Source organism: Giraffa tippelskirchi, chromosome 7, assembly GCF_054371585.1.
Source record: "Giraffa tippelskirchi isolate mGirTip1 chromosome 7, T2T-mGirTip1v1.2.pri, whole genome shotgun sequence".
Lineage (NCBI taxonomy): Eukaryota > Metazoa > Chordata > Mammalia > Artiodactyla > Giraffidae > Giraffa > Giraffa tippelskirchi.
Window position 1 is genome coordinate 134,453,709 of NC_137281.1, and position 26,188 is coordinate 134,479,896.

The window sequence follows — 26,188 nt, forward strand, 5'->3', positions numbered from 1 at the left end:
TTTTAAAAAATAAGCTTTGACTTTTAGGGTAGTAAACTTTAGTATAATCAGGAAAACTCTTATATATAACATTATATCCCTTAATGTTGGAAAATAGGCATTATATATTTTGTTTAAAAAGCTAATGGGATATTTTTTAAATAAATAAAACAACCATATTTTTATTAAAAAATTGTTTTCAGAACTACTGCTCCTGAGGAAGAACTAAATCCAAAGATTATAGCTTTGCAGAATGCTCAGAGAAAGCGAAAAATTGAACATGATGGTTCACTTTTTCAAGCAGTAGGAATTGTAAGTGTGACAGCATGTTTGCTTTTCTGTTCTAGCTGATGTGCTATTTCTGAGTTAGATATATAGGTAACTCCTTGTATCTTCCAAATACTAATGTTACATTCTCAGAAGTTACACATTGGTTTCTTTCACTTTGTACGTGTTCTTTCTTAAAAATACAAACATTTAATGAATACAGTCTCAAAAATTCCAAACACTAGAGATGTATTTAGAGTAAGTATAGTTTTCCCCTCATTCCACCCCCAGTATCACTACCAAGTCTCTTTCTCTTCCCTTTTGGTTACTTTCTTTTCTTACCCACAGAACACAGTCAGTGCTAGTATAACCCATACCGATATTTTCAGACCAAATTAACTGGAAAGCATTTTTACACAGTTGTCATATGAGTGGCAAATGAATTCATCACAGCAGTATTAAGAAATAGAATTTAAATAACTGAGTAGTCTTTAAGAATCTTGCCTATGTGTTGTTAGCAAATTTATACCGATTTCAAAGTTTGTGATTTAAAAAAAATTCAACATAGTAAAATTGAAATAACTTTACTGTTTTCAGGGAACATTATTACAGCAACCAGATGATCGTGCAACTACCACATCACTTTCTTGGAAACGTGTAAAAGGATGCAAATCTAGTGAACAGAATGGAATGGAGCAAAAGACAATTATTTTAATACCCTCTGGTTAGTTTACTCTTTCTGTCCTTAAATATCACAAAGAGAATTAAAGTATATGAAACTTTTATTTAGGAGCTTTACTCCAAGTGAGAGTGATTTCCATTCCTTACCAGGATTAAAAAGTAAGGTTGCATTTTATTTGATCAATAATAATTTCCAGATGGAGCTCTGAATTATCTTTGATCTGTGTCTGTGTCCTATCAATAATGAATAGAAGCTGAAACGTGTACATTTTAATGCCTTTTTCTAAATTGGTTTATATCACTCCTCTGTGCCTTCAAGGTTCTTGTAAACAATTGTGACATAGCACCAGTAATGCTTGTTTGCACTTTGTTGATTACATAATTGTACTTTTGCCTAACAGACTAAAAACCCTTCTAGAGCAAACTGGCCTTATTTTCCCAAATATCTAGTGTATTGTTGTTGCTGTTTAATAATATTCATTGATTAGATGAATGAATACTTAGATATCTCTTTGTTTTTCAGATTTAGCATGTAGACTGCTGGGGCAATCAATGGATGAGAGTGGACTACCACAGCTGACCAGTTATGATTGTGAAGTTAATGCTCCTATACAAGGCAGCAGAAACCTATTGCAGGGTGAAGAATTACTCAGAGCTTTGGATCAAGTTAACTGAGCTTTTTCATAATCTCATTCCTTTTTTTGGACACTGGTGGCTCATTACCTAAAGCAGTCTATTTATATTTTCTATATCTAATTTTAGAAGCCTGGCTACAAATACTGCACAAACTCGGTTAGTTCCATTTTGATCCCCTTTCTACTTAATTTACATTAATGCTCTTTTTTAGTATGTTCTTTAACGCCAGATCACACACAGCACATTTTCACAGTTCTTCGGTATTTAAACCATTGCATTGCAGTAGCATCATTTTTAAAATGCACCTTTTTATTTATTTATTTTGGGCTAGGGAGTTTGTCCCTTATCGAATTATTTTTAATAAGATGCCAATATAATTTTTTTAAGAAGGCTGTAACCTTTCATCATGATGAGTTTAAAAAATTTTTACTCAGTTTTTTCACATTTTACATAAACAATAATGATTTGCCAGCAGTACATGGTAGCCGCAATTGCACAATATATTTTCTTAAAAAAATACCAGCAGTTACTCATGCAATATATTCTGCATTTATAAAACTAGTTTTTAAGAAGAAATTTTTTTTGGCCTATGAAATTATTAAACCTGGAACATGACATTGTTAATCATATAATAATGATTCTTAAATGCTTGTATGATTTATTATTTAAATGGGTAAAGCCATTTACATGATATAGAAAGATATACATATATCTGGAAGGTATGTGGCATTTATTTGGATAAAATTCTCAATTCAGAGAAATGATTTGATGTTTCTGTAGTCACTTTGCCAGCTCAAAAGAAGACAATACCCTATCTGTAGTTGTGGAAGTTTATGCTAATATTGTGTAATTGATATTAAACCCAAATGTTCTGCCCACCCTGTTGGTATAAAGGTATTTTGAGCAGATTGTGAACAAAAAAAAATCATGCTTTGTTAGCAAAATTGCCTAGTAATGTTAATTTGCTCAAAATTTGATGTTTGGTTTTATGCACTTTGTCGCTATTAACATCTTTGTTTTCATATAGATTTCAATAATTGAGTAATTTTAGAAGCATTATTTTAGAAATATATAGTTGTCACAGTAAACATCTTGTTTTTCTATGTGCATTGTACAAATTTTTCATTCCTTTTGCTCTTTGTGGTTGGATCTTCTAACACTAACTGTATTGTTTTGTTACATCAAATAAACATCTTCTGTGGACCAGGCCCCCTTTGACCAGCTTTTATGTTAAAATAATATTTGTTTCAACACCTCCAACTCATAAAATTGTTTACCAACAGTTTAAGTATTTTATATTACATTATTCTTGCTACTTCTACATTTACCCTATTGCCATCACTTTAATTTATACTGTGTCCCTAACTGTAATGTTAAATAACAAACCATAGTATTCCACTGTAAAAAATATGCTTTTAGAAAACTGTCATTTATGAATTTATGAACCTTTAATTTATTAAAGTAAAACAAAATTTTAATGTTTTAATATGAATGGGATGAATGAAACAAATCCTTAACATTATAGTTACATAATGTTGTAAGGGTTAGAAGTTCCTCGTAAGATTTCCAATCTATTTTCACTCACAGATGAAGCTATTCAGACCTTGAGTGATAAAGGATTTGTCCAAGCCTTAAAGGTAATAAATGGCAGACCAAAGATTTAAACTTAGGTCTTCTGATTCTTAATATGAAACTAGAAAAACCTTGCTTTGTTTTTGCCTTAATGATACTGTATGTTTTAAAATTTTTAATAGCTTTATTCATTTTCCTACATTTTAAAAATAGAGATTTTTTTTGATTGTAAAGGTAATACATTCTCACTTAAAATTTAAAAACTCAGCACAAAAAGATATAACAAACAGTGAATCCTTGCTCCTAAAAGTAACAACAGATTATTTTTATGGACATATTAAATACATACAGAGCCTTAGGCCCAGTATACTGAGGTTACAGGACCATCCTGAATAAAATTAAGCCACAGACCTTAGGTGGCTGTTTTTAATCTTAGAATGAAGAAAATGTGATTACAATTACATGAAAGTTTGGGAACAAACATTTACTAAGACTCAGTCTAAGTTTTGTGAGGCATATGCATATTTCACTGCAAATACTATGATCCAAAGTGCTTCTGAATTTAATTACAGATAGTACTAGAGGTGGTATTTTAGAATAAAGTAGTTGCATAATATTCCCAGTTGAAATAAATTCTCATTTTGGTAGCAAAGTAAGCTGAAATCTAGAAGTTTATCATTTTCAGGTATTAGTAATGGTCAGATCAGTAATGACCAAGAGTAGGAAATTGACTTTTGGGAGCAGTGATTTAGATGAGAAAGCCACGTTAAAGAACAGTGCATCTGGAAGAAAACAAGTATCCACCCCTCTCATTCAGAAAACAAGCCCCCTGGAGTGCTTGAAGCTGTTTTAAATAGCAGAACCAGTCCTTCCTCCAGCAGTGTGCCAGCCTCTTTGAGACCATCACAAATGCCTTTATAATGGCTTCATCCAAGTATAGCCCTACCCCAGCAACCATAGATAGACCTGTAATGTCTCCCTTCCTTAGGCATGGCTATACTTTTCCCTTCTCTGATGCTGATGTGAATGAATGACCATAGTGTTATTTTCACATCTGAAGAAAGTATGGCAAAGGAGTTTGGTGCATTTTGTTCATTTGTTCTAAGTTTCACTGTTCACTTTGGAACTGAAAGAGTTCCACGGAGATTCTACTGCTGCATACAAGTTTTAGATTAAGAGTTAAAATGAACCTAATGTCTGTTAGTACTCTGTGCTGAGCTTTTTGCATGTTATCTCACAATCTTCCAAAAAACCCTATGAATTAGGACCTGTATCTCATTTTGTAGATGACAAAAGTCTTGGAGAGGTAGCCTAAAATTCAGAGCCTCTGAGCTGGTGGGGTGCTAGCCAGTCCAGTAAAACCCTACCCCTTTCCCCATTAACTGTTTAAATGGCAAATATCAATAGAAAGCAATAGGGATGTAGGGAACTGAGGGTGGTAATGCAATCACAGAGGACATTGAGGGGATGTTCTATGAGAGGAATGGCAAGACAAATGGAAATGAATAAAAGTGTTCTGGTGCTATTTAGTGAGTTTTGAGTTTGAACTAGAGATTCAGGTGTCTGCTTATGGCGACATTAACTCACAGGTAAATGAGGTGGTTTATGAAAAGCACAGTGATAAACTAAAAGGCCACATGAATATATGGTATAGTTTTGTCAGCGCTATTTGATTTAAAGGCATGCTAGACACATTTATTTTCTTTTAAGCTTGTGTTAACCTCACAACTACCATTTCGAAATTTCGGTTTCTCCTTACAACCTTTAAAATACAAAAAAAAAGATGAACTTAAAGTTACAGGGTTTGCTGAAACTTAAGCATTCTAAAAGTTCAAATTTCTAATGTAGCAACGTCAAAAACAAGTTGCAACGAATACAAAAAAACTTAACGGGGCTTGACTAAATAAAACCATTGCAAACAGGTTGTTAACTAAAACCAACAAAAATGTAAAGAAAAAAATGTTACTCGGGTGTTTTTTTAAGTCTGCTACTAACCACTTCGCTCGTATTTCATCCCTTTAAATAGCGCTGAACCTGTTGTCCCAGATCATTTTACAGAGAATTAGTTCAATCTGTAGGATCTGAAATAAAATAGTCTCCTTGTAAGACAAAAGCTACACTTTACCACTACCTCCTATGAACACCTTCTGGAGCTTTGTTGTGTTCACACCCTTCCGAGGTTTGGACATAATTTTTATTCTTACCTGTAGTGGACGATTTTATCCAAGACGCTGCTCAGACACCCGATCTCCTTGTACTATTTAATTTCTTTTATTCCCTTTTCTTGGCTCCATTCCCGGACGGAGAGGAAAGACAGGTGCCTGAGAGCAGCAGTGATCAGACCCTCAGCGGAGAAAATAGCTAGGATGCGGAAGGGACCGGCTACCCATTCTGTTCCTAGTTCCCTAGTGCCTACATGATAAGGATATGAAACGTGAGCCGCCCAAAGAAACTTCCCCAAACCCCGCCCGCCGCCCTGCAGGCCACGCCCCGGTACGTGCTGTGGCGCAGCACCGCAGCCCTGGCCCCTCCCCGGGACTGGGGGCCGACGCGAGGCGGCAGGAGCGGCGCGTGGAGCCGCTGCCCCGGGCTCCCGCCTACGTGTGGGAGAGCATGTGGAGGCGCTGCCCCGCCCGGCCTTTGGAAGCACGCGCGCGGGCGGGGGTGGTCGCGCGGAGGCGCTGGCGCGAGGGTTTCGCGCTGCTTGTTGTCTTCCGAGACTCGTCGGATTTTGCCGCCCGCCTTTCCTCAAACTTGGTCGCTTTGGATGTTGAGGTTGCGGAGGGAGAGGGGGAGGTGGTGGCGGAGAGATCTGAAGGACGGAGACAGGAATTGTTGCTGTAGATAAAACTGTCTTCTGAACTCCTGAGCAGATCCTTTGGAGTATGATCCTCTGCTCTATAAACAGAGAAATACCGAGGGTTCGCCTAAAAGATTGAGTAGCTATGTAAGATTTTTTAAAAATTACTCATCTACTAATAACTTGTCAAAAATAGAGGAGTTGTGTGTTTATTTCAAGATATTTGCCTGAAGGCACTCAGAGACTTCGTTTATTTTAAATTAAGCATTTGAGATATGCCTGATTAAGTAAATAGAAACTTTAGCTTACCCAGGTGGGTTTTTATTGTTGGTTTGGTTTTTTTGGTTGTCCTGTTTTTTGAATTTGTTGTGTGACTGCACCTTGAGAATCCTTTGGGAGAAGATAATCTTTTTGGACAGAAGGGTAGTGAGTTTACGGAAAGTGGAAACGCTCGGGGCCTTAACTTTAATCTGTAATTAGTTTATGATTACGCAGTCTGTTGTCAAGTGCGGGGCGAGGTATTGCTTAGAATAAATTACCCCCTGTATATCCGCAGCTGACTACGTTTTATATTTTGTTTTCTTCAGGAAAATTCATTATGTTTTTCAAATAGAATTCCCTAAAAGGACATTATTTTTTTTATGTTTATGTTTTTTCAAATAGGATTCTCTAAAAGAACATGAAACATTCTCTTATTTTGATATTTAAAAAAATGTGGCTGAGGTGTTGTGAATATTTTTTCCTAATAAAAACTGATCAGTAGCCTCAGTCTGTTTAATTAGAGAAGTGCCCTTTAGGGAGAGTGCTACAACTCTTTTCATCTTATGGATGCTTAATCACTGTAAACCGGTGATTCTTTCACAGAGGAGAGCAGGGTGGCGGTTTGGGGGAGTGGTATGCTTTAATGTTTATCACAAAAGCATTTTTTAAAATTGCATATGTAGCCTGACAAGTAGGCTAGAATACTGGCAAGTCAAATATTCTTTAGAGATCTTTGGAATAGTAAAACATTAAGAAATACTATTTTATGTAGAAATATTTTCCATATATTTCTGGACAATATTACTGGCTCTTTGAAAAAAAATTTTTTTAATGCTTCCATACAGAACTGCTTATGATTACTTGAACAGGACTACTGGATAAGCTTTGGGATAAGCCTTTATAAACTTGCCTGACTGCCCAGCCTGCAGGTAAAATATTTAAAGCAAAAACCTAACTGAAGTAAAATTAGACAATCACCAATTAGAGAGGATCCTGGAGAGCATGGGTAGGTGCTTTGCCTCTTTCTAGGCAAATTCAGCGGCTAATATTTGCTGGCCCTATGAACATCACCTTAAGCCGTTGCTTACTTCTGATTATTTTTCAGCCTTCTGTGATCATTTATGTATGTCTTTTCTCCCCTATTAAACTGAGTTCCTTCAGAGCAAGGTTCCCATCTGATTCATCTTTGATTGTTCCTAAAACCTTCCCCTTTGCTTGCACAAGGACAACACACACATGATTGAGGGTGGGAGAGGATCGTGCGTGACACAGACCAGAGAAGAAATGACCAGAAGAATGGGGGAAACAGGCCCATTTCTAGCTCTTCCAGTGAAATCTTTTTATTCAAAGAACAGTTACTGTGGCTTGAGTGAGTCCAAGATGTTTGCTATGTTTTCTGTGTATGTGTGGCACCTCAAAATTCATATGTTGACATCTAACCTCAGTATTAGGAGGTGGGGACTTTGGGAGGTGATTAGGTCTTCAGGATGAAATCTTAATGGGATTTGTGCCCTTGTTAAAAGAGGCTCCAGAGAGTTCCATTGCTCCTTTGGCCTTGTGAGGAAAACGCATTTTAAGACCAGAACTAGATACCAAGTTTCTGAGATGATTTGGCTGAAATAAGAATGCTTATTCACTGATAGTAAAGTATAAATCTTGTTAAGTTTTACATTTGCACTCTTTATCATCTAATAATTCCTCTCAGATAAATATACTCCTCACTCCTGTAACATATAAGTAGAAATCCATATTCAGTTCAGTTCAGCCACTCAGTCGTGTCCGACTCTGCGACCCTGTGAATCACAACACGCCCAGGCCTCCCTCAAGTCGGTGATGCCATCCAACCATCTCATCCTCTGTCGTCCCCTTCTCCTCCTGCCCCCAATCCTTCTCAGCATTAGGGTCTTTTCCAGTGAGTCAACTCTTCGCATGAGGTGGCCAAAGTATTGGAGTTTCAGCTTCAACATCAGTCCTTCCAATGAACACCCAGGACTGATCTCCTTTAGGATGAACTGATTGGATCTCCTTGCAGTCCAAGGGACTCTCAAGAGTCTTCTCCAACACCACAGTTCAAAAGCATCAATTCTTCGGCACTCAGCTTTCTTCACCATCCAACTCTCACATCCATACATGACCACTGGAAAAACCATAACCTTGACTAGACGGACCTTTGTTGGCAAAGTAATGTCTCTGCTTTTAAATATGCTATCTAGGTTGGTCATAACCTTCCTTCCAAGGAGTAAGTGTTTTTTAATTTCATGGCTGCAATCACCATCAGCAGTGATTTTGGAGACCCAAAAAATAAAGTCTGACACTGTTTCCACTATTTCCCCATCAAGTGATGGGACCAGATGCCATGATCTTAGTTTCCTGAACGTTGAGCTTTAAGTCAACTTTTTCACTCTCATCTTTCACTTTCATCAAGAGGCTCTTTAGTTCTTCTTCACTTTCTGCCATAAGGGTGATGTCATCTGCATATCTGAGGTTATTGATATTTCTCCCGACAATCTTGATTCCAGCTTGTGTTTCTTCCAGCCCAGCATTTCTCATGATGTACTCTGCATATAAGTTAAATAAGCAGGGTGACAATATACAGCCTTGACGTACTCCTTTTCCTATTTGGAACCAGTCTGTTGTTCCATGTCCAGTTCTAACTGTTGCTTCCTGACCTGCATACAGGTTTCTCAAGAGGCAGGTCAGATGGTCTGGTATTCCCATCTCTTTTAGAATTTTCCAGTTTATTGTGATCCACACAGTCAAAGGCTTTGGCATAGTCAATAAAGCAGAAATAGATGTTTTTCTGGAACTCTCTTGCTTTTTCGATGATCCAGTGGATGTTGGCAATTTGATCTCTGGTTCCTCTGCCTTTTCTAAAACCAGTTTGAACATCTGGAAGTTCACGGTTCACGTATTGCTGAAGCCTGGCTTGGAGAATTTTGAGCATTACTTGACTAGCGTGTGAGATGAGTGCAATTGTGCGGTAGTTTGAGCATTCTTTGGCATTTCCCATCCATATTAAACCAACAGAAATAAAGGGTACCCAGTGAAACTGTATTTAAGATGAACAATGAATAGTTCTTTTAGTTAGTCTGAAATTCAAATTTAATTTGGTCTCATATATTTTATCTGGCAATCCTACAAATAAGACAGGAAAAAGTGTTCATAAAACATGGTTTATAACAGCAATATCTGGAACTCACCTAAATTTTCACTGAGGAAATAATAAACTGTATATTCACACAGTAGAACATTAGGAAGTAATGAAAATAAGTGAATTACAGCTATGAGAAATAATGTAAATGAATCTCAGAAACACTATTAAACTTAAAAAGCAATTCAAAGACTATGTATTAGAAATTGCAACACCATTAAAGCTCAAAATCAACCACAAGTAAACAATATATTGTTTAGAGATCTGAACACATGTGATAAAATATTTACAAGAGAATGAGAAACAAAATAAGGTAGTTGTTACTAAAGTAATGGCAGAGGCAGGAGAATAGTTTAGAGGAGGAATTCAGAGATTGATGTGAAAGGTGTTGGTCACGTTACAGTTCCTATACATGTAGAAGGTACACAGGTATTCATATTCCTTCTATGTGTCTTATTCACACATGTTACATAAGTTTTTCTATAATGCATATTACATAACTTTAAAAAAAAAATGAATGATAAGGAAAGTTACAGAGAGCCCTTATACTTTTAGGATAACTCTCCAAAAGCATAAGAATAGCATGACTTGCAATCACAGAAATAGTGAAAGGTACAAAATATTACTTGATAGCCAGCTCCTGAGAGAAGCTAGAAGGTGGAATGTACAAAGAAGAAGGATTCAGCCATGGTGCTGGAGAAGACTCTAGAGAGTCCCTTGGACACCAAGGACATCAAACCAGTTAATCCCAAAAGAAATCAACTCTTGAATACTCATTGGAAGGACTGATGCTGAAGCTGAAGCTCCAGTACTCTGGCCACCAGACTTGAAGAGCTGACTCATTGGAAAAGGTCCTGACGCTGGGAAAGATGGAAGAGAAGCGGGGAAGTGGGGGGCGGCGAGGGGGGGAGGGTGTCGACAGAGGATGAGATGGTTGGATGGCATCACCAACTCAATGGACATGAGTTTCAGCAAACTCTGGGAGATAATAAAGGACAGGGGAGCCATGCAGTAATGCAGTCCACGGGGTCAAAAAAAGACAAGACTTAGCGACGGAACATAACAAAATCAGACACAGTACTTTTTGCTAAGTAATGTGCTAGACTGCGGTGGTGGTGGTGGTGGGAATATTGACAAGAGCTTCTCAAGAGTGAAGGGTGTTAAGGCTACAACCAGAGAGCCACACATTAAGCACGGGTTTTATAGCCTATGAGAGAGTAAGTCCAGTCTGCGTGGGTGTGTGCTCAGTTACTTCAGTCATGTCTGACTCTGCGATCCTATGGATTATAGCCCGCCAGGCTCCTCAGTCCATGGGATTTTCCAGGCAAGAATACTGGAGTGGGTTGCCATGCCCGCCTCTGAAGTCCAGTCTACTTCTCAGTAAACCCTCCTTAGATCCTATTTCCACGTGGCAGTGGCTTGAGGTTGGGAGATGTTCCCTCTTGGGTGTAAAAGTTGACTTGTCACCCTAGGATCACTTTAAAGGGGAGAGATGGTAAGTGTAACAGTGATTTGTATAAGGTATAAAGTCTATAGACATAAAATCCTTCTTTGGTTCACAGGTCTCCTGAGAAGTAAACTTATTTACTGAAATTAATCGCGCCCGCCTTACTTCTTTAAGAGATCTGAGCTCCTGAGGTAAACGGTTACGCAGGCGCAGAAAACATCGCGAAAGCTTGGGTAGATCCGGCTGGAGGTGGAGTTGAAGCGGCCGGAAACGCGTCACGGAGGGCGCGTCAGGTCGTAGTGGGCGGGGCTCGTTTCCTCGGCTACCGCCCGCAGCTGCCCCGCGCGTGGGGTGCTTGCTTTGCAGACATGGAGGCCTCTGCAGCCTTGAAGGACGACTGCGAGGCACTGCTCAGCCGCTTCCAGGAGATGGACAGCGTGCGCTTCGAGGACTTCACTGAGCTCTGGAGGAGTATGAAGTTCGGAACCATCTTCTGGTGGGTGTTTCTTGTCCCGCCTATCTGTGGGCTCAGGGGAGGCGTAACAACTTCGTTCCGTCCCTTTCGCTTTGCGGCACCTAGGAAGGGCTGAGCGAAGTGGCAGTCTGGACACTGCCTTCGTCTCTCCCGGGCCGTCATCTGTGCTTGGCTACGCGTTTTCCCAGGGCGATTTCGTTGGCTTGGTTTTCATCCATCCATTTTGCGGCCTCCTCCCAGATATGTATAGCTCTACTTGGCCGCCCTTCTGAACTCTTCTACCTCCACTACCTCATCCTGACCTAGATCACCGTCGCGTGCGGTCCCTCTAGTCTTGTGTTCTTAGAATTCCATGTTTAAAAACAAACACACAAGCAAAGACAAAATCCTGCATGATTGAATTCATTTTTCATACAACCGCTGAAGTTGTAAAGTGCGAATTTGATCATGTCACGGCTTTTCATACCACCCTTAAATGGTTTCCATTGCCTCTGAGTACAGCTCAAATTCCCTAACAAGGTTGGCAAGACCCTTCGTGACAGGCCTTTGCCCAGCGTTGCAGCTTCATCTGCCAGCCCACTCCATGGCTCTCTACATGCGTTTCCTCAGTCTGGACCTTTACCCCAACTGCCATTGCCTGGCTACCTTATTCTTCATTCAGGTTTAAGCTCTTGTGACAGTTCCTCAGGGAAACATTCCTTAGCCCTTCTGGACTAAATATGGTGTTCATGCTCTTTTTTCTTGTAGCACTTTGTGCTTATTTTATTCTTAATCACATTTTAACTGTGTAGTGCAGAAGGCAGTATAGTGTAGTGGTGAGAAGCATGGATTATGGAGCCCCACTCCCTGAATGTGGTCAGAGTCCTCCCCTGATTGTGATCTATGTTAAATGCACTCTTAAGTGCTCAAGAAATATTCGTTATTATTATTTTAAATTTTCTTTCCACTAGACTTAGCTCTGTGAGGACAGTGACTGGATGGATCTAGTATTCCATTAGCATAATACTTAAAATATTGAAAAGGCTAAAGTAATAAAATGAATGAGTCCTTGTGATTATAATGCTTGTGTTCTGCTGAATAAAATGTGAACATTCTCTTTTTTCTCCTTGTTGATGTAAAATAAATACTTGTGTAGTTTGTCCACTGCAGGGGATGGAGAATGGAGAACCGTTTGTTGTACAATTAATGAAAGGAGAGGAACTCATTTTTTTTTAATGGTACTAAATGTAATGCCTTTATCAGTTCAGTTAGTTCAGTTCAGTCGCTCAGTCGTGTCCAACTCTTTGCGACCCCATGAATTGCAGCACGCAAGGCCTCTCTGTCCATCACCAACTCCCGGAGTCTACCCAAACCCATGTCCATCGAGTCGGTGATGCCATCCAACCATCTCGTCCTCTGTCATCCCCTTCTCCTCCCGCCCCCAATCCTACCCAGCATTAGGGTCTTTTCCAATGAGTCAACCCTTCGCATCAGGTGGCCAGAGTATTGGAGTTTCAGCTTCAACATCAGTCCTTCCAGTGAACACCCAGGATTGATCTCTTTTAGGATGGGTTGATTGGATCTCCTTGCAGTCCAAGGTACTCTCAAGAGTCTTCTCCAACACCACAGTTCAAAAGCATCAATTCTGCGGCGCTCAGCTTTCTTCACCGTCCAACTCTCACATCCATACATGACCACTGGAAAAACCGTAGCCTTGACTAGACGGCCTTTTGTTGGCAAAGTAATGTCTCTGCTTTTAAATATGCTCTCTAGGTTGGCCATAACTTTCCTTCCAAGGAGTAAGCGTCTTGTAATTTCATGGCTGCAATCGCCATCAGCAGTGATTTTGGAGCCCAAAAAAATAAAGTCTGACACTGTTTCCCCATCTATTTCCCACGAAGTGATGGGACCAGATGCCATGATCTTAGTTTTCTGAACGTTGAACTTTAAGCCAACTTTTTCACTCTCCTCTTTCACCTTCATCAAGAGGCTCTTTAGTTCTTCTTCACTTTCTGCCATAAGGGTGGTGTCATCCGCGTATCTGAGGTTATTGATATTTCTCCCAGCAATCTTGATTCCAGCTTGTGTTTCTTCCAGCCCAGCATTTCTCATGATGTACTCTGCATATAAGTTAAATAAGCAGGGTGACAATATACAGCCTTGACGTACTCCTTTTCCTATTTGGAACCAATCTGTTGTTCCATGTCCAGTTCTAACTGTTGCTTCCTGACCTGCATACAGGTTTCTCAAGAGACAGGTCAGATGGTCTGGTATTCCCATCTCTTTCAGAATTTTCCACAGTTTATTGTGATCCACACAGTCAAAGGCTTTGGCATAGTCAATAAAGCAGAAATAGATGTTTTTCTGGAACTCTCTTGCTTTTTCGATGATCCAGCGGATGTTGGCAATTTGATCTCTGGTTCCTCTGCCTTTTCTAAAACCAGCTTGAGCTGTATGTAATCCATAGAACAACTCTGAGATCAGTAATTATCCTTGTTTTATAGATGAGGAAATTGAGGTTTAAAAAGGTTAAGTAATTCTTCCATGATCACACAATAGGTGGCACAGCAGGTACTGAAACCAGTATGTCTTACTGTTTCTGAAACCCGTGATCTTTTTCACTGTATCCCTCTTGGGAAAAGTGGTGGTTTAGAAAAATTTTGCTATGGTTGCCCCAACTTCTAATTTAATGAAGAAGGAACTAAAATGAGAAAACAAGTAGAGATTATTTAAGGAGTGGTGGATTTTCTTTAGAAATTGCTTTGGTTGCCAGTACTGTAATAGGTATTTTTCACTCTTGTAGTATATTCATTACTTAAAGGGCCCAGGCTTTGGAATATAGTGGGGTCTCCTTTGTTACCCTGCTGTTTATGTTGGTGAACTTTTTCCCTGCAGAATTGCGAGGAGGAGGAGGGTTACATTGTGCTGTGGTTCTCCAACTTTTTCACCCAAATGTCTCAAGAACAGATTAGGACCCCCTGAGGCTACTGGGGGAAATCCCCATTATATATTAATATGCACATATATTTTTTAATTGAAGTATAGTTGAGTTGAATTGATGCCTTTGAACTGTAGTGTTGGAGAAGACTTGAGAGTCTCTTGGACTGCAAGGAGATCCAACCAGTCCATTCTAAAGGAAATCAGTCCTGAATGTTCATTGGAAAGTCTGATGCTGAAGCTGAAACTCCAATACTTTGGCAACCTGATGCAAAGAACTGACTCATTTGAAAAGACCCTGATGCTGGGAAAGATTGAAGGCAGAAAGAGAAGGGGATGACAGAGCATGAGATGGTTGGGTGGCATCACCAACTCGATGGACATGAGCTTGAGCAAGCTCCGGGAGTTGGTGATAGACAGGGAAGCCTGGCGTGCTGCAGTCCATGGGGTCACAAAGAATTGGACATGACTGAGTGACTGAACTGACTGGCTGATAGTTGAGTTACAGCATGTTAGTTTCAGATGTGCAGTGTAGTGATTCCACAGTCAAATGCATTACAAGTGATCAACCACAAGTTCAGTAACCATCTGTCACCATACAAAATTATTGAAGTATTATTTTTATTGGCTTTATTCCTTATGCTGTATATTATATCCAGTAACTTACTTGTTTTATAACTGGAAGTTTGTATCTTTTAATCCCCTTCACCTATTTTGCCCATCCATCTACCCTCTTCCGCTCTGACATCCATCACAGTGCTCTCTGTTTATATGTTTCTGTTTTGTTTCTTTGTTTTTTAGATTCCACACTTAGTGAGATTATGCAGAACTTGTCTTTTTCTGACTTATTTCACTTAGCATAATACCCTCTAGGTCAATCCATTTTGTCAAAATGCACCTGATCTTTGTATTTTATTCTGTAACATTACCATGGTTATTTTAATATATTACATATTTAAAATTCTTAAACCAGTAGTTAGTTGTAACCCTACTCCTTTTGCTCCGAATTCAGCAATAAAGTTGATGCTTTTGGAAGGTGCATCAAGAGTACCTAGGGCCTCAGTGTAAGAAGCACAGCAGAAAATTATGTCTTTATCCTTGAGTCATGAAAGAATCAGCTGCGGAATGCCCATCCACTTTCTAGCAGCTGCTATTTAAACAAGTATAAACCTCTTCTTTTATTTTTTTTCACAGTTATAATATATGTTCTCTGTTTTCTAGTGGTAGATTGAGAAATTTAGAAAAGAACACGTTTACAAAAGAAGCTTTGACTTCGGCTTGGCGATATTTTTTACCTCCATACACCTTCCAGATCAGAGTTGGTGCTTTGTATCTGCTGTATGGATTATATAACACCCAACTGTGTCAACCAAAACAAAAGGTAATATTTGTGAGTTGTTTTCCTCCAGCTGAAATATGAAACAGGTGCAATATTTTCATAGCCAACTGATTTTAAAGAGAAATGCCAGTGTTTCAAAATTATAATACATTTGTGAAAAAAGATTTGCATTTACTAACAATTTTTTTATTCCTCTTGTTTGCAGATTAGAGTTGCCCTGAAGGATTGGGATGAAATTTTAAAATTTCAGCAAGATTTGATAAATGCACAACATTTTGATGCAGCTTATATTTTTAGGAAACTGCGACTAGACAGAGCATTTCACTTTACAGCAATGCCTAAATTGGTATGTTACCTGAAAGAGATTGTTTTTCAAAATGAGAAATTCTGTTTCATTGTCCGTAAAGTGCCTCATTCTCAGAAAGTGGAAAGAGTATTATATAATTCCCAATACTTGAAAAAAGACTTCTTGGACTTCCCTGGTGGTCCAGTGATTAAGACTCTGTGCTTCCAATTCAGGGGGCATGTGTTCAATCCCAGGTCTTGGTCAGGGAACTAAGATCCTGACATGCTATGTAGTATGGCCAAAAAAAAGAAAAGAAAAAAGATTTCTTAAAATACGAAAAAAATATTGGGAATTCCCTCATGATCCAATGGTTAGGACTCCAGGCTATCACTGCTGAGGGCCTGGGTTCATTCCCTGGTCAGGAAACTAAGATCCTACAAGCTGTGTGTCGTGGCCAGAAAAAGAAAAGAGGAAAAAAATCCTTTCTGATTATTTTTTTTTGAAAGCAAAATTCAGTCTCTCCTAATAATGCAATGTTTCTGAATGTTGTCCATTAAGTGGATGGTTAGAAGAAGAAGTTAGATGGGTATCTGCATTTGCTTATACCTTTATTCAGACATCAGAGAGGCTACTGAAAGAGAACTAAGGGATTTTAATGTCAGTGAAAAGTTGAAATTTCCACTAATATATATTTCTTCAGTCTTGTGACACTTTCAGATGCTAGATTGAAAGAGCATTTTAATCAAAAGGTTCTAGTTCCATCAGTTGGCAAATCATGTAACTTCTCTGAATTTGTAAGCATGTGGCCTACAAGGGTTATTAAAGGTTATTTCAAAAGTTGTTTAACAGTCTTTGAAAAATATATTTTTCAGAGTAAGTATATAAAGTACATACTTAGGTCTGGCTTTTTTTTTGTTTTTGGCCCATATTTACTTATAGATGATTTTTATTGCTGGCTTACTTTTTTCAGTACTTAAAATATATCTTTTAAACATCTATTTTAAAAGACATTATTATTTAGCTGTCATACAGAATGAAGAAAAATATGCAACGAGCTGAAATTACTGAAGAATTTAAGGACCCAAATGATCGTGTAATGAAACTTATCACTTCTGATGTATTAGAGGTAAATTTGCTTTTATGTTCTTAAAATTTTTTAAAAACTGTTTTGTTGTTAACTATATATTGAGTTTATACCTTCATCTACTGGATACTGAAAATTTTTCTAATCATAGAATGCTGTTACCTTCTCTCAAGTGTCAGGAATACTATACCCTAAATATATCAAAATTTCTGGAATAAATTTTGAAAGAGTGAGAAATAGATGTAAAATACTGGACTTGGACTAAGGATATTGGGATTCAAATACTGAAACTACCATTTGTGTTTGACTCTAGATATATTATAAAACAAGAATTTAGTGACTTTTTTTTTTTAACAATATATGTTCACTTCCTAAGTTCCTTTTTACAACGCTTGAGTAAAAACCCACTATTATAAAACAAGAATTTAGTGACTTTATTTTTTTTGAACAATATATGTTCATTTCCTAAGTTCCTTTTTACAACGCTTGAGTAAAAACCCACTATTATAAAACAAGAATTTAGTGACTTTATTTTTTTTGAACAATATATGTTCATTTCCTAAGTTCCTTTTTACAGTGCTTGAGTAAAAACTCACTATTGAAAATAGTTTATTTTGATAAAACAAAAATTTGAAGTCAAGAATAATGGATAAGAGTTACAATCTTAAAACAGCTTTTCAATCTAATGTATTTCAGTATTTTGAGATGTACAGTATTCAGGAAAATCTTTTGCATTGATAAATAGTTACAGAGAGTTTTACCTGAGTGGGAAAGTTGCCCCAAGGTTAAAACAAAACCCCACTAAAGGGTTGCAGCCTTCTAATTAGTGATCCGTTTCTTTTTTCTATAGAATAGATTCCTGTGTACATAGAAAGTGTGTAGAGTGAGTGTGAGCAGGTGGGGGCCTTGTTGTGTTTTTTCATTTCTTTGAGCCTTAGTTTCCTCTTTAATATTGATTGCAACCCTTATTTCATCCACTTCTTAAGAGTTGAGACCAGATTATTCCTGAAGAATGCTGAGTGTGGCCTATGGCACATATTAGACGCTTAGTAAATGTTACTACTTCCCCCCTCAACCCTATTCAGTCTTTTCCTATATAAGGAGTGAAAAAGGGATCAGATCTTTGATTTGCTCAACTGTTTCTCTGTGTCCTAGATGCTACCATGTTCTCATAGCTTCAGCTGTCAGGTTGATTGATTTTTCAAAGCACTCTGAGTCTGCTCTGTATACCGACTTTGGTTTTGAGCAAAAATTGTTAATCAGGGGTCCATGGATAGCCTTGAGAAGGTCCATGGATCCTTTTCCCCCTCTAAATTGTATGTAAATTTTTCATATGTATGGACACTTGGTGAGGATGAGGTAGTCTATCCTCAGATTGACAAAGGTGTTCATGTACCCAGAATGTTAAGAATTACACAGAAAGAAATTATTTACTGACTATCTAAAGACTGGACATGGTGTAGTGCAGGAGCTATACAAGATGTTTTGTGTATATTATCAATATTTTACTCCTCAACAACATCCCTGCAAAACAGGTGCTTTAAACAAATTTTAATTTTTTTTTTTTTACAGAAAATATTTTATCCCTGATTAAAAGTTGAGGAAACTGAGGCATGGAGACATTAAGTTAGGAAGCAGTGGAGCTAAGGTTCTGTAGCAGTGCCTGTTGGACAGCAAAGACCTTGTCTGAGCTGGGACTGGGGTTGGAAAGGTATCATTTGCAGATGTCTAGTGAAGTATGACAAGAATTAAGATCTTTGCCCTCTAGCAGCTGAGCAGGAAAGAAGTGGGAGAAGGTCATGTATAAAAATAGAGATAGGAAAAAAACTTTGCATAATAGAGAGAATTTGTGTTTTATCTTTTGGGGCGAGGAGAATCATTTAAAAGGTTTAGAGATTGGAGAAAATTAGAGTGTGTATTTAGGTTTGGGGTAAGGAGCCATTAGAAGGAGATTTTGTGTAGAAAAGAAGCTATGAGGTCCCTGCTGTGGAGGAGGTGGTGGATCAGTGACCAAGAGCCCAGTGGAGAGATTCCTTTGAGCTGAAGAAGGCACTTCTTCCTTGGAAACCTGAGGGAAGGAGGTGGAAATGGACTCATAATTGTTTGTGAAGAAGAGAAGCAGAAAGCAAACAGACCCAATAGCCTTCACTTTAAGAGAGGGCCTCCTACTGCAAACAAGAATTGAGAAAGTTTGGAGTAGCATGAAGAATGAAAGATTTTCGGATACCAGAAAGGATTTGCCAAGAAGTACTGATGTGAATTATAAACAGAGAGGCAGAGGGTGTTTTTGAACAGCAAGATGTTGTTCTTATTCAGTTCAGTTCAGTTGCTCAGTCGTGTCCGACTCTTTGCAAACCCATCAATCGCAGCACACCAGGCCTCTCTGTCCATCACCGACTCCCGGAGTTTACCCAGACCCCATGTCCAGCGAGTCAGTGATGCCATCCAACCATCTCTTGCTCTGTCGTCCCCTTCTTCTCCTGCCCCCAATCCCTCTCAGCATTAGGGTCTTTTCCAATGAGTCAACTCTTCGCATGAGGTGGCCAAAGTATTGGAGTTTCAGCTTCAACATCAGTCCTTCCAATGAACACCCAGGACTGATCTCCTTTAGGATGGACTGGTTGAATCTCGTTGCAATCCAAGGGACTCTTAAGAGTCTTCTCCAACACCACAGTTCAAAAGCATCAATTCTTCGGCGCTCAGTTTTCTTCACTGTCCAACTCTCACATCCATACATGACCACTGAAAAAACCATAGCCTTTACTAGACGGATCTTTGTTGACAAAGTAATGTCTCTGCTTTTAAATATGCTATCTAGGTTGGTCATAACCTTCCTTCCAAGGAGTAAGCGTCTTTTAATTTCATGGCTGCAATCACCATCAGCAGTGATTCTGGAGCCCAAAAAACTTAAATATGACACTGTTTCCACTGTTTCCCCATCTATTTCCCATGAAGTGATGGGACCAGATGCCATGATCTTAGTTTTCTGAACGTTGAGCTTTAAGCCAACTTTTTCACTCTCATCTTTCACTTTCATCAAGAGGCTCTTTAGTTCTTCTTCACTTTCTGCCATAAGGGTGGTGTCATCTGCATATCTGAGGTTATTGATATTTCTCCCGGCAAACTTGATTCCAGCTTGTGTTTCTTCCAGCCCAGCATTTCTCATGATGTACTCTGCATATAAGTTAAATAAGCAGGGTGACAATATACAGCCTTGATGTACTCCTTTTCCTATTTGGAACCAGTCTGTTGTTCCATGTCCAGTTCTAACTGTTGCTTCCTGACCTGCATACAGGTTTCTCAAGAGACAGGTCAGATGGTCTGGTATTCCCATCTCTTTCAGAATTTTCCACAGTTTATTGTGATCCACACAGTCAAAGGCTTTGGCATAGTCAATAAAGCAGAAATAGATGTTTTTCTGGAACTCTCTTGCTTTTTCGATGATCCAGCGGATGTTGGCAATTTGATCTCTGGTTCCTCTGCCTTTTCTAAAACCAGTTTGAACATCTGGAAGTTCACGGTTCACGTATTGCTGAAGCCTGGCTTGGAGAATTTTGAGCATTACTTGACTAGCGTGTGAGATGAGTGCAATTGTGCGATAGTTTGAGCATTCTTTGGCATTGCCTTTCTTTGGGATTGGAATGAAAACTGACCTTTTCCAGTCCTGTGGCCACTGCTGAGTTTTCCAGATTTGCTGGCATATTGAGTGCAGCACTTTCACAGCATCATCTTTCAGGATTTGAAACAGCTCAACTGGAATTCCATCACCTCCACTAGCTTTGTTTGTAGTGACGCTTTCTAAGGCCCACTTGACTTCACATTCCAGGATGTCTGGCTCTACGTGAGTGATCACACCATCATGATAATCTGGGTGGTGAAGATCTTTTTTGTACAGTTCTTCTGTGTATTCTTGCCACCTCTTCTTAATATCTTTTGCTTCTGTTAGGTCCATACCATTTCTGTCCTTTATCGAGCCCATCTTTGTATGAAATGTTCCCTTGGTATCTCTTATTTTCTTGAGATCTCTAGTCTTTCCCATTCTGTTGTTTTCCTCTATTTCTTTGCATTGATCGCTGAGGAAGGCTTTCTTATCTCTCCTTGCTGTTCTTTGGAACTCTGCATTCAGATGGGAATATCTTTCCCTTTCTCCTTTGCTTTTCGCTTCGCTTCTCTTCCTAGCTATCTGTAAGGTCTCCTCAGACAGCCATTTTGATTTTTTGCATTTTTTGCATTTCTTTTCCATGGGGATGGTCTTGATCCCTGTTTCCTGTACAATGTCATGAACCTCTATCCATAGTTCATCAGGCACTCTGTCTATCAGATCTAGTCCCTTAAATCTATTTATCACTTCTACTATTAGTATTCTCTTAATGAAAAACAGATGATTTGAACCCAGTTGGTTGTAATTTTTGATTGTTGACTGATTTGGTGGTAGAGCCTTAATTTTTTCAATATGCCTTCTTAAACTTTTTTTTATTCATTTGAAGCTCTTTAAAGGTTCCTCTGTTAAATAATTGTATATGTGAGCAAGCAGTTAATGGGAGGTTTTAAAGAACAGAGCTGGGGTGATGCATAAAGCCATATTCTTCTATGATTGGAGAGGAGGGTTAGAAGGGCCAGGCTATGAAATGCCTTTTCATGGAAGCTTCTAGGAATGGAGAAGTCTGTGTGAAGCCTGCTGCTGCTAAGTCGCTTCAGTCGTGTCCGACTCTGTGCGACCCCATAGACGGCAGCCCATCAGGCTCCCCCATCTCTGGGATTCTCCAGGCAAGAACACTGGAGTGGGTTGTATGAAGCAGTCCTGACTTTATCTAGCATTTTTGGCTTGCCACAGATCTGCTTTGAAGGCCTTTTCCTTCTGTACTTGTATTGGCTCTATTTTTCCTGTTCTAGCATAGCCTATTACCTGTTTTCACTGATAATCCCTAAATTGAATACTTTTCTATTTTCCTTCTCCTCCTGCAAATGCTCTTAAGTCTTCATGTCAGCATATTTGAATTCTGATTGTGATTCTGCCACTCAGTTATCTTTTGTGATTAAGGAGGTTTACTAAAACAGGAGAATAGAATATTGAATCAAAACAGCTGATTTTTTTAAAAATTCAGGTATAATTGATATATAACATTGTCTTAGTTTCAGGTATATAACATAATGATTCAATATTTATATATATTGTCAAATAATCACCACAGTAAATTTAGTTAACATCCATCACCATACATAATTACAGTTTTTTAAAGCATCTGATTAATTCCAGCTCTGTTACTTAAATATGCCCTTTAGCAAGTCATTTCACTTTTGAATCTATTTTCTTCAGTTATGAAATTATAATGCATTACATGTTGAGTATTCACCGTGTGCCAGGAACTATGCTGAATGTTTATTGTGTGTTATTTCACTAATTATCATAATAGTCCTGCAGAGGAGGTAGTGTTTTCCCAGTTTTAAAAGGAAGGAAACTGAGGCTCAGAGAAGTTAAGTAATTTGCATAGCGTAAGGTGCAGACACTGGATTTGAATGTCCAAGTGTGTAAAGCTCCAGAGCCCATACACTACCTTTTATTTCTTAATCCTTTGATTTTGTATAGTGTTTTACATTTACAGAATACTTCCACTTATATAAGCTCACTTAATACATCTGCATTGTGTTTGTCCAAATGTGGAACATGATTGTGACTGAGGGATTTGTTCAAGGTCACAATCTAGCAAGTGACAGGTCTCAGGCTCCAAGCTAGTTGTCTTTGTCCTGTATTATAGTGCATGTAAAATAACGGGAATACAGCACAGTGTACCGTGTAGAATGTTAGGGGCTCCCCATGTCAGGACACTGTTCCTCATTGAAGATCCCACATATGTAAGCACTCAGCACTCCTCAGCAGTTTTGAATTGCTTGAACAGATGTTGATCAAGTCTGCCAAAATCTCCTAGAAATGCATTGACTGGCCTATCTTGGGGGTGACTCAGAGGATGTGGTCCCAATCGGTGAGGGATAGTTCTCTGCTGGTCTTGGAGCCGAGGGTCAGTGCTGGTTTTATGTGATTCTTAAGTCTGCCTGCCATAGGCTGTCTTTCTGTTTACCCTGTAGACTTGCCCATTTGTCTAGAGGTTTCTTGAGTATGAAGGTCTCACTAATAATTATGCCTCAAATGGTGTCATAAATCACTATTTCATTTAATCTTGAATCTTATCACTGAAGTAATGAGGAAGCTTACGGGGATAGACACAAGAGCTTTGAGATTTCTGAAATCAGCACATCTCTGTGGAGGATTGGGTGAGAGTCGTGAGATAGGAATTCCCAGCTGAATATAAAGAATTGTGTAAATATCCTTTATGTGACAATATGAAATAAAAATGTGATCTTAATTATTAGGAGTAATATTTAAAGATATGCTATACTACAAATAAGTTTTGTTACCTCCAGGAACGCAATCCTGTATTAATTAGACTTTCCCCATCATCTCTCCGTATATTGTATATTAATTAATGTTTATTGAGTTGAATTCAGTGATTCCGTATTTCTGGAAATCAGACTTTTCATTAATAATGTACTGGTTTGCAGTTATATTATTTTTAATATACAGTAATAAGTTATTCCTTCTCAACTCTGTCACTTTGGAAGGTGATTTTATTTTATTTGTTTTGGTGCATTTCTCCTTGAAAACTGAATTAAAGGGCTCATCTTTTCACTTGTAGGAAATGCTGAACGTTCATGACCATTATCAGAGAATGAAACATGTAATTTCAGCTGACAAGTCCAATCCGGAAAAATCCCTCAACTTGATAAAGGATGATTTTTTTGACAATATCAAGAACATAGTTTTGGAGCATCAGCAGTGGCACAAAGACAGAAAGGTTTGTAACTGTTTGATACGTCACCTTTGCATTTGCATCGTACATGACTGGCTGGACATGGGTGAGGGTGTTGAGAGGCAGCCTTGTTTAGTGGCTACCTCCTGTGAAAGGAAGATCTGGAGGGCTTAACTTCTTTAGTTTCAGCTTTACCAGTTATTAGTTAGGTAATGTTATTTAACCTTACAAATGGGTTTTATGTGTAATAATATATTATTATATAATTACAACTATATAATATACAGTTAAATAATATCCATTTAATATACATGTACACACTATGTAGTAGACATAATTATAGGGAAATAAATAATCTTGGCGTACCGTTGATTTAGTACAAAATATATTTAGCATTCTCTGGAGGTTGCACACAGGCCGTCTTTAAGCCAAATCCTACACATAACTTTTTTTTTCTTTGCATAGCATTGTTCCTAATGTTTTAAATACTTGAACTAATTACCAACATTTAAATATTTGTGGTCTTAAGATTCTAGACATCTGACTTCTCTTAAAGGTGAGAGGTTTGGTTATACCTGTCCTGCTTTGCTGCATGGCAGCGGACAGCTAGACCTCATGGTGGCTTCTCCCATTGTGACAGAGCGCATGCTCTCTGTTCACCAATGTTCTGCCTGCCTCGGTTTAACTGTTTACAAATCTCATCAATGCAAATCTTCCATTTAGTTTTGTGACCCAAGTGCTGATGCTAGAGCTGCCCATATTCCATGTTAGTTTTTTCAGCTAGAGAAACTTAACTCTGGAAACCTGAAGGCCAGCCTTGCTAAATTTATTTCCCTTTGAAACCACTACTCCATCTAATTTTACTAAATACTTCTAGGAAAAAGATAAAAGGAAAAAACAAGTAATTTCTTATTACTTACTGTGTGTTTGATAATGTGTTAATGTTTTCACAAATGCTAGAAAGGCATTTTTACACGTTATCCTTCATCATTATGTGTTATATGTCAGAGAGATTTGTTGCTACTTTTTGGCTTATATAAAGGGTAATGGCTCAAAACTCAGTTTTATAAAAGATGAACAAGGAAAGTGATGAGATGACAGTCTTGGGAAGAAGGGAATAATTTCCTTCCTCTATGGACATTTATTTTAATGAGAGCACATTTTAGAATGTTTGACTACTTTAAGTGCTACAAATGGGTTGCACAGATGACCTAGGCACTTACATAAAAATCTTTTGTAGCACTCTCTTAATTCATTTTAATGATCATGACTAAGACCTTTGAAAACCTGAGGGAAAGGAGAATAAACCAGTTTTCTCACTACCACATAAATCTGCATATTATCTTTCATTAGTTAGGATTTGTTTTTATTGATTTTGTAATTCTAATGAAACCTAACCATGATCTTAATGTCTGGTGATGAGCCATGCTTCACTGTGAAATATTCGTTTAGTTTTTCAGTAATTAAGTAAATGATTTCCATTGTTCAGAAAATAATTTTCAGTTAATTTTTAGTTGGTTTGAATTGTAAATATGTAAATATAACTTACTTTATCTTTTAGAAGCCATCCTTAAAACTGAAAGTTAAAGGTGGAGAAGAAAAGAGTGAGAGAAGTTCACAACAATCAGAGGTCAGAAAAATTCATTATATGATTGCTTATGGGGCAAAGGTTTGGTTAGCTTTTCATTTTGTGTGTGGCTGTGATTCTCTGTATTGACCATAACATCCTATGGTCAATATTATGATATTAATACATACATTAGAAAATTCTGTAACTTGGGTTCTATGAAGAGCTAGTCTGCTCTTTACTGGAAACCTTGTGAAAGACTACATCAGGTATAGACTGGGCATGAGAATGTTCACCGTTTTCAGCGGGAAAGGGGACGGATGGTGGTGGAAGGTGCCCTCAGTACCTTACAGGGGCAGAGGAAGACTGTTGTAATGCTATGTCTTTTCTCCCTGCTTGTCAGTTTTTTCACTTAGCGTGCAGCTTAAGCTACTATTTACTGCTTTCTGCCTTCAGGGTTTTCATCCATCTTAGTGGATGAGGCAAAGCGCCGTCTTTGGGCATAGGCAGATGAAGAGGGAGTGGCATAGTCAGCAGGGCTCAGGGCTTTCATTCTTATCCTTTTTAAATCTTGAATGAAAACAGTCAGTAGCCATGGGTTGTTATCATGGTCCCTGTTAGAAAGCGATGCATGTCTATGTGTCTTTACTTAATATGTGTCCAATAAATGTTAGTTTCTTTTAGCCTACCTTCTGTCTTGAATCTTATTTCTGATAAAAAAAAATACTTAATTATTCATAATTTCACTTAATGTTTGTGTGTTTTAACTTTTTCCCCTTCCGGTTTGTTCTTACTTCCAGAGATGTGAAAGGGCAGAATCATTAGCTAAAATAAAATCAAAGGCCTTTTCAGTTGTTGTTCAGGTAAGTTATTTATTTAATAAGGTAATTTAGAAATTCACTTGATGCTCTTTTAATCACA

General features: G+C 38.2%; 2 protein-coding genes across 6 annotated transcripts in view; both read left to right on the forward strand.

Annotated features, from left to right (window-relative positions):
- The window catches only part of HIF1A (hypoxia inducible factor 1 subunit alpha), a 44,323-nt gene extending 41,552 nt beyond the window's left edge, over positions 1-2,771 (forward strand). For 4 of the 5 annotated variants that reach the window (XM_081509809.1, XM_081509808.1, XM_081509811.1 and 1 more), the window contains 3 exons: positions 183-291; positions 844-970; positions 1,451-2,771. In XM_081509809.1, the coding sequence (XP_081365935.1) occupies positions 183-291; positions 844-970; positions 1,451-1,602 (388 nt within the window). In that variant the 3' untranslated portion in view covers positions 1,603-2,771. The remainder of the gene's footprint in view (positions 1-182; positions 292-843; positions 971-1,450) is intronic. The other variant, XR_014059393.1, reaches the window with a different exon arrangement.
- An 8,319-nt stretch (positions 2,772-11,090) lies between these two features.
- The window catches only part of SNAPC1 (small nuclear RNA activating complex polypeptide 1), a 31,934-nt gene continuing 16,836 nt past the window's right edge, over positions 11,091-26,188 (forward strand). The window contains exons 1-7 of the mRNA XM_081509829.1: positions 11,091-11,290; positions 15,407-15,566; positions 15,730-15,870; positions 16,832-16,936; positions 23,587-23,745; positions 25,262-25,330; positions 26,068-26,130. Of these exons, the coding sequence (XP_081365955.1) occupies positions 11,163-11,290; positions 15,407-15,566; positions 15,730-15,870; positions 16,832-16,936; positions 23,587-23,745; positions 25,262-25,330; positions 26,068-26,130 (825 nt within the window). The 5' untranslated portion in view covers positions 11,091-11,162. The remainder of the gene's footprint in view (positions 11,291-15,406; positions 15,567-15,729; positions 15,871-16,831; positions 16,937-23,586; positions 23,746-25,261; positions 25,331-26,067; positions 26,131-26,188) is intronic.